Source organism: Daphnia pulicaria, chromosome 2 (assembly GCF_021234035.1).
Source record: "Daphnia pulicaria isolate SC F1-1A chromosome 2, SC_F0-13Bv2, whole genome shotgun sequence".
In the NCBI taxonomy this organism is placed as follows: Eukaryota; Metazoa; Arthropoda; class Branchiopoda; order Diplostraca; family Daphniidae; genus Daphnia; species Daphnia pulicaria.
This window is the reverse complement of record NC_060914.1, coordinates 2,453,100-2,466,585: the sequence shown is the minus strand read 5'-3', so window position 1 is coordinate 2,466,585 and position 13,486 is coordinate 2,453,100. Positions and strand designations below refer to the sequence as shown.

At 42.5% G+C, this 13,486-nt stretch overlaps 4 protein-coding genes across 5 annotated transcripts in view; 2 read left to right on the top strand and 2 right to left on the bottom strand.

The window, feature by feature from the left end:
* Window positions 1–13,486, bottom strand: part of LOC124327110 — a 271,197-nt gene that overhangs the window by 192,530 nt on the left and 65,181 nt on the right. The window lies entirely within an intron of this gene.
* Window positions 185–9,554, top strand: LOC124327260 (zinc finger MYND domain-containing protein 19-like). The gene is made up of 5 exons (XM_046786248.1): window positions 185–644; window positions 3,762–3,928; window positions 7,538–7,850; window positions 7,943–8,098; window positions 8,286–9,554. Exons 1-5 carry the CDS (start codon window positions 528–530, stop codon window positions 8,394–8,396), a joined length of 864 nt encoding a protein of 287 aa, XP_046642204.1. The 5' UTR covers window positions 185–527; the 3' UTR covers window positions 8,397–9,554.
* On the bottom strand, window positions 9,638–11,124 carry LOC124327241 (iron-sulfur protein NUBPL-like). The gene is made up of 6 exons (XM_046786214.1): window positions 10,967–11,124; window positions 10,768–10,900; window positions 10,536–10,701; window positions 10,102–10,478; window positions 9,898–9,998; window positions 9,638–9,723 (listed from the first exon to the last, which is right to left on the bottom strand). Exons 1-6 carry the CDS (start codon window positions 11,042–11,044, stop codon window positions 9,649–9,651), a joined length of 930 nt encoding a protein of 309 aa, XP_046642170.1. The 5' UTR covers window positions 11,045–11,124; the 3' UTR covers window positions 9,638–9,648.
* On the top strand, window positions 11,127–13,444 carry LOC124327136. The gene is made up of 5 exons (XM_046786054.1): window positions 11,127–11,256; window positions 11,319–11,738; window positions 11,799–12,066; window positions 12,145–12,317; window positions 12,388–13,444. The coding sequence occupies exons 1-5, from the start codon at window positions 11,206–11,208 to the stop codon at window positions 12,970–12,972; spliced, it is 1,497 nt and encodes a 498-aa protein (XP_046642010.1). The 5' UTR covers window positions 11,127–11,205; the 3' UTR covers window positions 12,973–13,444.

Below are 13,486 nucleotides of genomic sequence, written 5' to 3'. Positions count from 1 at the left end.
TAGTGCAGACAACACAGAGAGAGACCAACAAAACCGGCTATGGTGAAATAGTGTAGGGCTAACTATAAGAGAGTCACATTATTCCTTTGTGCACAGCTCTCGCCCCCCTACCAGCAGAAAAATCAAACTCAAGTGCGCGCGCTCGGCGGAGAGTCTCTAGCAGACGAGCACAGCTGAAAATTCAGTCGTCGGCCACAGCTCAACTAGACCGGTTCGACATTAGCCACGGTCCATTATATATATACTGCAAGTGGGGTGGTGTACGAAGAAATTTGGATTTGTGCAAAAAAAAAAAGGAGATAATTCCACCCCCCAAAAAAAAAATTTAGTTTTGCCGATGTGATCAGATTTTGGTTAACTTTTGGTATACACGTAGATATATCGTTTCTGTGTGCATCTTCCATACGTTGGATGTGTATGGAACTGTCGTCGACAATTCTTGCCATTCGTTTTTTGGTTGCCAGTGTCAAAAGTGAATAAAATTCCCTTGCCAGCAGTGTGAGAGAGTCGAGACACATTTTACAAAGATGAAAATCTTACCCGCATCCAACGCCAGTGGAGCCTCGTCCTCGTCGTCTTCAACATCCTCACAAGTCTCCGGTTTGAAACTGGGCATTGTCCGACTCGGCCGGGCAGCTGGAAAGGTTCGTTTTTTTTCTTTTTTTATTTCTCAACACAAACAGTATTCTCAAATCTCTTTTTGACTATTTGATCAACTAGCCTGTTGGCCCCTTTCAATCCTTTCCCTCTCGGCATTCATCTGTCACTCAGCCGTCCTTCTCTCTCTCTCAGTCCGTTAAAGAAATTCAATTGAAAAATATTTTTTTTTTTTTGCTACTCTTCATCTTGAAAAAATGTTTGGAGATAAAAAAAACTGAGATTGACACTGCGTTGGATTGCAAATGTCAATCTTTCTGGGCAAACAGTTTATCCCCACGTCGGTTGTATCTTATGAAAAAGAGGAGGAGGAGGAGGACCCCCTTTCCTATATCACAGATGAAGGAAGGATCAATACATTTGAGTTCCTCCACGAACCCTCCACCAGGCAGAAAATTTAATAGAAAAATGACTATGGATCGGCTACGGGAAATCATTCGGCTGGCATAAGATAAAAAGAGAGCCTAGGGTATGTAGGTGTAGTTATACACAACAACAAGAGCCCAAACAGAGACTCTCGTGTTTGCGAGATAGTTTCATGGGCGACGGCGGCACAGTCGGTACATACTGACGTCAAACACAAGCGGTTGGGTTGAATGATGCCAAGTTCAACTGAGAGAGCTAGAAAAAAGGAAAGAAAAAGGTCAAAGTAAATATACAGACGAAGAAGAAAATAACCAAAAGTGATAAGAAGAACTCGAAGAGAACAAATTTCGTTTTGGACTTTGTGTGTGTGTCGCTAGTCGCTACGAGTCATCGATAAGGCCGTCTCTCAAACAAACAGTCTCTTTTTTTTTTTCCTTTTTAAAAAACGTGGAACTATGGCAACCACCAATAAGAACTTATTGTCGGGGCTGTTTTCAAATATGTAAGATACAAGACCGGATTTTGTCTCCTCACCGCGACAACGAACTCGGAAATCTTTTTTATTTTATAATTTTTGTTTTTTCTCTTTTTCTCAAAGTCAAAGCGATGACTCGGCGCGGCCGTGAAACCGGACATTTTGCGGTTTCGGGGGAGAAAAAAAACCAAAAAATTTCTCTGTGGTTTTTTCCACTTGTTTTGTTTTCACTCGGGAACTTTTTTGTTTCACTGTGGGAAAATTTCGATCTTGAAAAAATATGTAAGTTGAGAATAGAAGAGTAAGCTTTACTGGAATAGTTGTCGAATGCGTGTCCATTTGCAATGGCTCATCAATCCCTGCTGTGTGTGTTTTTTCCCCCTGAAATGAACAAAGTTTTTTTTTTATTACAGTAAAAAAAAACTAAATGGAGCGGAAGTTTGATTATGTTTTTCCGTCCGAAAATGTGAATATCACTCTTTTTTTTCAATTCCGGAAAAAAAGAGAGTCTAACTTACTTTTTTTATTTTTATTTGAGAGCTGTCATGTTATATCCTCCCAACCACCCCTCAGTAAGGAATTAGTACACATAGGATGTTGCCACCACTACTGTTGTTTAAAAAAGGAGGAGGGAAACCCTTCAGTGGTCAGCCGGCGTCCGCTCATCACCTGGTGGTGGTGGTGTATTTCATCTGTTATTTTTTTTTTTTCCTAAAAATGAAATAAAAGTTGGTTTAGCCTTGGTAGTAGTCTGCGGTTCACACCACAAAAAAACAGTCCGAACAATGAACTTTCTACTTTACTCGAAAAAAAAAAGAGGGAATGAACAAACGCCGGAAGTGCCGGAAGCTCCGGAAGGAACCCAAGCAAGAAGCTCTGGTTACAATTTCGTTATTGTTTGTTGTCATCGTCTACTCGAGAAAAAAGAAAAGAAATAAGTAGCAACTGCCATGGTATAGACCCGAGTCGCACACACACAAACAGATTGATGCCCCGGAGGGCTCAAACCCGTTTGTTATTTTCAACATTCAAGCGGGGGAAAGAAGAAGAAGAAGAAGAGGCAGATGACTTATTTGCGTATTACACGATTGAAGGGTTTGGGTTGCGTATAGAATCAGAATAAACATGATGGAAAGCAATCAACTCTCTGGACTGAGAGAGAAGAAAGACACACAGTCACGACTTTTTCAACATCAACTCGAAGAATATCTGCCTGAGAAAAAGCTCGTGTTGTTGTTGATGTTGTTGTTTCATCACGGCGTTTCTTCTTTGTGTGTATTTTTTTAATTTATAAAAAATTTCCCCCCCGACGGACGAGCAATGAATCGAGAACAAAAGACCGTCTAGTTTTTCATTTTATTTTTTAACGATGATAAGGCCAATCTTGATCCCCTTAATGTGTGTGTGTGTGCATTATATGTGTGCGCCTTGATTCTTTATCTAATTTAGGCGACAACTTAATGATAATCCGGGCGTCATTGGCAACACAAGAGTTTAAAGAGATTAGAGAGAGAGAGAGAGAGAGTCTGTGTGTCTAACTAGATTAACTCTACACACTAAGTAGTCAAGTCTGACACACACAACAAAAAACACTAAAAGAGAGACAAGCTGCTGGGCAAAAGAAGAACAGCAGTCCAGTCAAGTCAGAGGAATATAGACTGCGGATGAAGTGGCGGCCCAGACGGCCTGGGCTTTGACTTCTCGGGGGGCTGGTCCCATTGAATGATCTCGGATCATACAAGGACGAGTCCCCCCCATCCTTCCTACCCCACCCAAACATGAAAGTATTGATCGGTTGTGTGAATGTAGTGGGTGCGGGTTCTCTTCGGGAGCAGACACTTGGCTCCTCTCTCCGTCCGCGCCTTTTGCTCGCTCCGTTTGATGGGAGAGGACACACAGACGACGGGATGGGAGAGACAGAAAGAAAAAATGTCCACCGTCGCCGCCCTTTTCAACTCGTTTCCTCCTCCTCCTCTAGCTGGATTCTCCGGGAACTTCAAATGGGGGGGAGGAGGAGGATAAGGAGGAAATCCCGTAGCAACAACCGAAAGAGAAGAGAAAAAGGAAAACAGAAATTGCACGCACGGATGGGAAACGGGATCGATCGTTGAGGATACAATCACGAGGCTTCTGAGCATCCGGAATCGACCTTATCCCTTCTCTGCATCCGGTCCCGATAAAAATCCCCGCTCCCGAAAAAAAATCCCGATGATTATTTGAAGTTGAATTAATTAACTCAATTTTGGTCTGAAATGTATTCCAGGTCAAGTACGCTCTGCTGGACGAAAGGGACATTGGACTCGTTCAGGAATACGCGTTCGAAGCTCGGATGGACGTCGACCGGAACGGCGGAGGCGCACGGATTTTCGCTTATGCCTACGACGTCGCCCGGGGCCGCAGTTCGGGTGCTTACGTCCACCAGCTATTGTGGTAAGTTTCTTCCAATTCACTATTTTTTTATTTTTTGACTGGACTCTCTCCCCTCCTTCCAACTTCCGTTCACGATTCTTTATTTCCCTTTAAAAAATAAAAATAAAATGAGCCAAGTGCATCCGTCCGTTGACTCTGCAAGCGTAACGGCTGCTATTCTTTCTTTAAGACTCGACGAATTTCGATACACCATTTTCTCCTCTTCTTCTTGTAAAAGAGTTTTCGACTCCCATGTAACCCGAGAGCTGCTGCTGCTGGCTCAGGCAATGATGTATTTATGTTGATAGAAAAAAGAATCGAGAGAGGGAGAAACTGCGGCTGAGATTAGGTTTCATTTTCGACAGAGAGCCAATGAAGGACCGACCGAAAAATCTGGTCTCTTTCAAAATATCTCGAGAAAAAGAAGAAACTGGATTATCTTGGAGACGAAATGTGCGCCAGTTGGTCGCGGCGAGAACAATGGCGACGATGGGAAAAGACTTGTGTGACAAAATCGACTATAGTGTACGTACACGTCTATGTGGATAGTTTTTTTTTCTTCTTGCTGGCTGGTATAAAAAGAAAAGATCTAAGAGCGCGATGATGGCCTGAAGGGATTCGGTTCGTTGGCACCGCTTTCAAGTGCTGCTGCTGCTGCTGCTACCATTTCGTCTTGTTATTCTTTTTCTTCTTCTTTTCCCCCCGCTGTTGCGTATGTTCACTTTACTCGCTCCCGTACCTCTCGCTCTCTGTCTCTCTCTGTAGTGTGTACCTTTTTTATTACATAGTCCACCTTCTTTTCCCCTTCTTGTACTACACGACGACGCCGGTTATTTCCTCCTCCTATGCGCCACCGAATAGAAAAAAAAAAACAGAAACAAAACTCGTTCACTTTCCAGGTAGTTGTCGTTGTTTACAACTTTGTGTGTGAGCCTTTGCGGGGTTGGCTGGGGGGTTATATTCGAATGATTGCGTCGAGCTCGAAGAGAGCTACAGGAATGATCGTGCTGCCATCGAGAAGAAGAAAAAAACAAAAGCAAAGGGTTTTCTTTCGTCGTGATGACACTCTAACGGGTTCCGCCATCTCTTCGGGTCGGGATGACTCGACGGGATCCGGCCCGAGCAGAACTCACGACAATAACCGATCGTAACCGCCACGGCCGCCGCTTCTTATCGTACGTGTGTGTGTGTGTGTATCACACAAAAATAAGAAAGTGGTTTTTCGGGTGTTTCTGGTGGTGGTGGTGGTGGGGTTCGTTTTTCAGCTGCCGCCAGAAGTCTTGGGCTGCTGCTTTTAATGAAGAAGTGGGGGGGTGATAATAGGAGGTTTGTGCTGCTGCCGTCTGCTCTAGTGAATAAACGGGGACGAAACCAGGTGGTTGGCGGGTGTCTATATACCCCCCTTGCTAAAGGAGAAGGAGGCCCCGACAGCAGCTGCACTAGCAGAAAATAAAAAAAGCCGTTCGTACATCTGTCGGTTTTCTTCTTTTCTTTTTTTTTTTTTTCATTCAGAGCTTTTGTGTAAAGGAAACATTTGGTCCGTCGTGACCTTCTTATTTTATACCCTCCCTAGAAAAAAAACAACAACATATTATATAGAGATGACATTCCGTCGACTTAGTCAACTTGATCGGATATCCCCAAATATTTCCTGACGTCAGATCGAAGAATTTCTTTTGAGTTCTGGAATAACCAAACAAAAAAGGAGATTCTTCCTTTAGCTTATTTCATCTAAATAGCAGCTGGCTTATTACACACACTCAGCTCCCTTTTCTTGGGTTGTATATGTATGTACAACCGTCCAGCAGTGCACCTGGACAGAAAAACCCGCCTCCTTCCTGCTAGGTCCGTTTGTCCATTTCCGGATCAACAGCTCCGAGCTTTGGGTCCACCGTTTTCTCAATAGGGACCCCTCGAGGCCCTGAATATCCAGTTGGGGGCTAACACACACACACACACACAATGGATAACAACAACAACCCAAAAAGCGAAAATGTTTCCCTTATTTTTATTAACACGTCGCTGGAGCCCAAGATTGCTGGCCTCGACCTTTAGAAAAGTAAAAAAAATATCTAAAACTTGGCGGCGTTGCGCTGAATCGGACCGAGAGCCGACGCTCTGACACAATATAATAATAATGTAGCCTATACTTATACGATGCCTGGAGGAGAGGATCGTGAGAACCAAAAATTTTCGAGACGATCAGTCAGCCGTTATTAAAGACAAAAATTCGCAGGGGCCAATGGTCTTCTTATAGTTCAGCGCAGCCAATGAAGCCGCCGCCGACTTCATCTTGTAGCTCTTTTGTTTGCCTCTTAACGCTCACACACAACTCCATTCCGCTGGATGGCGGATCACGAGAAGAACCAACCGAGGCGACCGGCTCTCTGCGTGTGTGTGTGTGTGTTGTACTTGTATCTCTATTGTCGCCACGAAAGAAGAAGAAAAAACCCACAACAGCCGTGAGAATATACAGTTTTGAAATATCTTTTTCTCTACAAAACGAAATGATGGTAACGCTCTGCTGGTTGCACGGTTCGATGGAGGATATGATTTGCTCAAATGATTGGCCCATCTTTGAAAAAAAAAAAGAATCTAGTCCCGAATTTCCGTCCCGAAAAGAAGAAACTTGAAACTTGTTCTTAACGATTTCGACCGTGCAGGTTTCCCCCCCTTGCGTTTCATTACATTTCGTGAAGTATTCTCCGTCTGTCTTTTAGATATAAATATAACCTCCCTTCTTTTCTTTTAAAAACACAAGCGAAAGTCTTGGCCAAGGACGCACGAACGAACGTCGCGGGAGGGTTGAAATGAACACTAGCCCTGCTGCTGCTGCTACGCTATAGCTCGTCGCCCATCAATAACGGCGCGTCCCGCGTGAGCTTTGCAAAGGCAATCATAGGGAGAGAGGGAGAGAGAGAGAAGTTCGCTAGCCGATCGATGAGTTTGACGTTGTGCTGCCGTCGCTATGGCAGCGGGGCCCTCCTCACGCGCTACGTGTAGCGCAATCACAAAAGAGAGAGAAGAGAATCAGAGCCAAGAAGCTGAGAGAGCTGGCCGGCATCCGCCCGGCCAACAAAACACGTGGTATTTCGTGATGGCCTTTAAAGATGTATATAAATCGGGGACAGCGCGCACCACATAACGAAACTTTAAAAAAAAGTAACAGGAGCAAAAGCCAAGAACCCAAAAAATTCTTTTGCTTACCTTTGCTGGAATTGTTTGCCGGCCTGCTGTCGTTGCACGTTGCGGCGGGGTGACATTTGGCAGCTGGTCAAAAAAGAAGAAGTGGATCGGAGGCATTCTTCGCGTCCCTCTTACACGGTACCAGTAAAGTCCCCTCGCTGCTGCTGCATCTATGTTGAAATGTTAATTGGGACTGCAGTCAACGATAAAGTAGATGGACAGGAGGTAAAAAAGAAGAAGTAGCGGGCGAGAATGCTTACCACCGACGGTCCCGACCTCATTTCTCCCTAGTTGATTCTTGAATTTAGCAGCGGCGCATACAACCGTGACACTAACGGATGGATGGCTCAATTATTTATGAATCCCGAAAAATTCATTGGCTTTCTCTCAGTCATTTATTTTTATTTTATTTTATTTATTTTCCATTTCTTGAATTGTGTGCAGGGAGCGACACTGTGGAGGGATAGCGCCGGGCTTCCAAGTCGTTCACCGCAACGGCGTCACGGTGGATAATCGGCTGGAAAATTTGAATCTGGTGGCCAAAGGAACGGCGCCACCACCTAGCGGTCGCCATCCTAATAACATCGTTCATCGAGCCACCGTGACGACGACGACGACGACGACAACGACGACGTCGTCGTCGTCCAGCACCAACATTCACTGCGATGATGTCGCAAACACATCGTCGTCAACCACCCGGGAGCATTCGCTTTACTGGGCCGCCATCCAACAATTGCCCGCTGATCCTGTCGAAGAGGTTTGAAGCCTACACATTTTCATAAAAATTGATTAGATTACATAATTAAAAACCCCAAAATCCTTCTCTCCCCCCGGCAAATGGATAATTAGCATTTTGGCGAGCTGGGAGTCACGCGTTATTACAACGTCAACGGCGAGGTGATTGACGACGAGGACGATACCTTCTGCTACTACGAGTGCCACTACCCGCCGTGCACGAATATGGAACGCGAGCTCAGGGAATTCTCTATTTGCGGACGGTGTCAGGTATGTCAAAGTCGCTCATCTTCACAGTCACGAAGACGAGAATATCCATATCCATTGCCAGAGAGTGACATCTTTTATCTTTTGGTAGACAAGGCATTCTTTGACTTGGGAGCCAACTTCATTTCGTTGCGCTATACTCAACTAACTGACTGACTAACCGCATTGGGCATTTTTATTTTTTTCACAGGAAGCCAGATACTGCGGGACCTACTGCCAACAAAAGGACTGGCCCGTTCACAAGAAATCCTGCCGGGAACGGAAGAGGCCGTACGTCGTGGAGCGTCCACCGGAGCGTTAAAAACCCAAAACCTCCTTCCTCAGCATTATTAATTCTGCCCCCTACCCACCTCAACAGGAACAGTCCGACTAACTAACGAGAGACAAAAAAAAAAAGAAAAGAAAAAAAAAAGACTCGATTGTACATTACCGTAAGAATAAATCAAGAGAAAATCATTCAAAAAAAAAGCAAACGAAATTCGTGGCGAAAGGAGCTAGACGAAAATCAACGAACTCGTCATTGTCCAGTTTAGGAAAACGGAAGAAGATGATGAAAGGAAAACCAAAACAACTAAACAACAAAAAAAATTAACTCTCAATTAACTCCAAATGCATTGTCATGGGAATCATCAAATTAACTCGGGCGCTACTAACCATGGTGACGGGATATTTTAGATGTGAAACTAACACATTCCTTTATTCCATTTTTAGAAGTCATTTTTCTTTTTAATATGTCGGGAATCCTTTGGAAATGAAACCATTAATTTACAACTAAAAAAAAAAAAAAAAAAATTTAACACGAAATTATTAAACAACAACAACAACAAAAAAACATCCAACAAGCGTTTTTGCCTCCTCCTCCTTCTCTACTACCCGGACGGAATTTATCACTGTACAGAATTTATGCGCTTCTCTGTTTTGGGGGTGCGAGAGAATGAGGATGGATGGATCCTTGGCATCATTGTAATCCTTCTTTTGTGTGTGTGTGTCCCTCCCACCTTTCCCCTTGTTACTATACTTACTCGTGTTCCTATAATATTATATAGAGAAGAAGAAGAAAATTTCCCTCCCGCGAACTAGTTTCGGAAAAACAAATTTTTTTTTAACAATTTTTTTTTTAAATTGAAAAAATTTTGGCTCTCTTTTCTTTGCTGATCTCACGATGACCTCTTTGAATTCCCTTCTTCCAAGGAAAAACTGATAAATTCCGTGATGATGGGGATTTCCCATGATCGACTCAACCAATTTTCTCCATGTTTTCTATTCCTTTTTCGTCCAACAATTTTTTTAATTTGAAAATTTTTTTTTCAATTCTCTAAAATTGTATTGTATTTTTTTTTCCAATTTTTTTCGAGCTTATGGGGGATGGCATATAGTTTGAAAAAAAGGTCACGTGACGAAGCCGATGTCTAGTCGCACTAACAACCAAAAAATAAACCGCATGAAACTTTTTCTCACACCCGGATATTAAAAATTCAATTTTTCATTACTCACACAAATCTTTTCTTAAATCTTCTCTCCAATGGCTCTTTGAATTTTTTAACTATCTCTTCTCACCGGCTCGGCTCATCCTTAATAGCACTCAATCGACTAAGAACCTTTTCGGCTAACGACATGTACGCCTGGACCTGCGTAGTAGAAAGAAAAGAAAAGAAAGAAAAAGAACGATGGCAAAACAACACAAATAAATCATCAACCGCGCGCGTTTGTGACTACTTTTTAACTCTTGAGAGCGATCATAGAGCTTTTTTAGATGAGTTTTGTAACAATTTGGGTAATAATCGTAATAATAACAGTAATACCAGAGGATTATTGCTTGTAGAAGAGATAACGATGGGATAGCCTCCGTCGGCAGCCTCCATTATAGAGGTGTCTAACGGTATATCTACCAAGACGTCTACACCTGTTGGATGGTTGAACGAAAACCCGGCAGAGTGGAAAAAGAAAAGGGGAAAAACAGATTTTTATGAGGGGTCTACAAATTTATGCACGATGGTTTAGATTACCGATTTCTTTGCTGAGTTTCTCAGCGCCTGTGGCGCCAAAAATATGACTGTGATGCCCACAGTTTGGACACGCATAGGAAGCCATATTGTTGACAAGTCCCACGACGGGAATTCCGACTTTCTGAAACATTAACGCCCCTTTGCGGGCATCGATTAACGCGATTTCCTGTGGGGTGGTGACGATAATGGCACCGGCCACTGGGATATTTTGCGCTATGGAGAGCTGGGTATCGCCCGTGCCTGGTGGCATGTCTATTATCAGGTAATCTAAAGGCGACCAATCGACTTGACGCAAAAGTCTTTCGATAGCTGACATGACCATGAGACCTCTCCAGATGACTGGAGCATTGTTGTCAACAAGAAATCCCATCGACATGCTGAATTTGACAGCTGGTTAGTAATTGAGAAATCAATGGACATTTAACTGTTGCTACCATTTGATGTTGTAGTTGACGAGAGGTTTGATGAGATTCTTATCAGTCAACAGAGGATTGCCAGACAAATTCATCATGGTGGGTATCGAAGGTCCAAATATGTCTGCATCTAGCAGACCAACATCTTGGGAAGGCAAGTGCCGACTCAAGGCAAGAGCAAGATTCACTTTGGTCAAAAGAATGTTGGTGAGAACATCATAGTATATCCTATACTATTTTAGTCTAAACGAACCTGCCACGGTTGATTTGCCAACACCTCCTTTACCAGAAGCGACTAGAATAACATTTTTCACACCTTCAATCGGTTTCTTGACCGGCAAACCTTTCTTCATCATTTGAGCTTGCCGTTCTTTTAAATTTGTACCCTAAAATACACATACTCCACAATAAGCTGAAACTGGTGCAAAGTGAAATAATTAAAATTGACTTGCCAGAGGATCGCTGTGGGTTGAATATTTCATTTTCCATGATGATAACGTAACACCGAAGTTAAATCGCCGAAGAGCCATGTTGTTTACTACTAAAGTGCCGCCATCTGTTTATCAACTATTACAACAACATCTTTTTCCACGTAGTGTTTCGTTCTGCCGCTATGAAATCACGACAGTCAAATTTTGAAACGTAAACAAGTGTTGGTTAAACACGATAGGATTTTTTTTTCGCAATTGCGATGATGGGGAATGATGATAGCGATGAAGATTTTGATTTTGATTTAGATGAAGTAAATTTTTCTATCATTAAATTTGTATATGTCATTTCTTAATATAAAATGTTACTCCTCAGGTGGTTAAAATCGCGACTCAACAAAATGTCAAAGAAGTAGAAGTCGTTTCAAATCACACGTCCAAAGCAATTCACAGCACTCTCCAGTCCAAAAATTGTGTAGAAGAGGATTGGGGAAATGATGATGATATCTTTGAAGAGATTCCAAATTTACCTAAAACAGTTGATCCTTATCCAAAAACCAGTTCCTTGATTTCACAACAGCAGCAGCAACGCCCAAGTTCAGTTTTGAAGGATAAACCAATTCATCAACACAGGAATACAGACTTCTTGAATAATACCATGAACTCTCAAGGAAGTACAAGTAATTCCCTGAAGCCACAACAAACCACTCATGATTTAAAATTACATGACAGACCAGAAATTGAAAAAGGTCCAGCGAAATTTCCAGGCCCAGCTGGGCTCTTCCAACTTGCCACCGTAAGTTTCCCTTCCCTGAACTTCCATCTACATCATGCTAATCACTTTCTTGTTGTACAGGAAAATAAATCAAGAGGAAAGGCCACAAAACCAAATCATCGAAACTTGGCCAATATGGATGGTCTTTATTGTTGGGACAATGCTTTGTCTTTATTGAAGGTCAAGAATTCTTGGGAAAGCAGTAAGATGAACTTGCAAATGATTAAAAAAACGATTGACCCTGCAATAATATACTTAACCGCGCCCTTATTGGTTGTCGGAATATCCAAGATCGAATTCACGCCAATTATATCGCATGAAGTCAGTTGCGTCCTTCAAGATCCAACGGGTAATTACAACTTGTTTCTTCTTTTTAACAGACTCGATATTGCGAATTTTAAACATTTTTCGCCTTGCTCACGTTTAGGCGAAGTGAAAGGAGGCATACTTCAAGATGTTATCACGGATTATGGGAAGCTGATTCAAGTGGGTAGCGTTCTTGTGCTGCGTCGACCCAGTGTTCTTCACATGACCCCAAACTGCTTCGTCACCATTACCAAAAAGTGTTTAATCGGGATTTTTTCTTCACAAACAAACGAGGTAAATTAGATAATTTACATTGAACGAAAGAGAAAAACAAATAGTGTCATGGACATTTTCATTTCTCAAGATTACCCAGTTACGAAAATTTGCCAAGGAAGATCTCATTACATGGTTGTCTGAACCGGTTATTTATGGTGATCCGGTAATGACCAGCGCGGAAGCGTCGGAAGTGGAACCAATCGAGCCTCCAATGACGTTATTTACTTCGGCGGGTTCGGCATTAGCAGCGACGACCATGACCCGTTTCGGAACCCCTTCCATTGTCCACAGGGGTAACGAACGGCTTACAACTCCCTCAAATTACAACCGCACGAGACCGCCAATAAATCTGCCACCACGGCCGGCGTTTAATACGACACCTCGACCGCCAATCAGCACGACACCACGTCCATCCATCAGGCCATCCCTAAATCCAATTGCACAGCCCATTCGTCCGCCAAGTGGCAGCCAATTCAGCTTCAAATCTCCATCTGCAGTTGTTTCGACACCTCGTCCGGCACCTTACCATCAACCAAATCGATCGTCGCCCGTCCTCAACGCCTCTCCTTCCATCGCCACAGGTTCTGGTAACAAATCTGAAAATGCGGATGAAAATTTCCTCTCACAATTTCTCCAGGGAGTGGACACAGACTCTTTGTTTGATGATTTTTAAAGACAATGTCTGGAATGTAACATAAGTTAAATGTCACCAAAATTCTGAAGTCAGTTTGTTATTAAAATGAAAGATAAAAACTGTGATTTACTTTCCTTTTCTTTGAAGATCAGATGAAGATTATAGGAATTTCTCTCATCGACTTTTTAGAAATTACCATCTAACTAAACAAAATAACTAAAAAAAAAATTCAAGAGGGAAGAAATTAATACAACGTTAACCAATTCAGATTAAAGTTTTCAGAAACCATTCAGTTTTCAACAATAGTTTACCAAATCATTTGTTTTTTATATTGGTTTGCATTTGAATTAAATCGACATTCGACAAAACTTCATCAATATTCTGTGCGATGAGACGAATAAAAGGGCGGTGGTATTAATAGAAAGAAAAGAATCTGTCAAACAAAACGAAGGCCGAAAATCGTGAAAGAATCGTCTAGTTACGAAAATGTTTAATTCTTGAAATTTTGTTTCCCCTTGAAAAAAAAGAAGACGGCGACGAAGAGATGATAGAA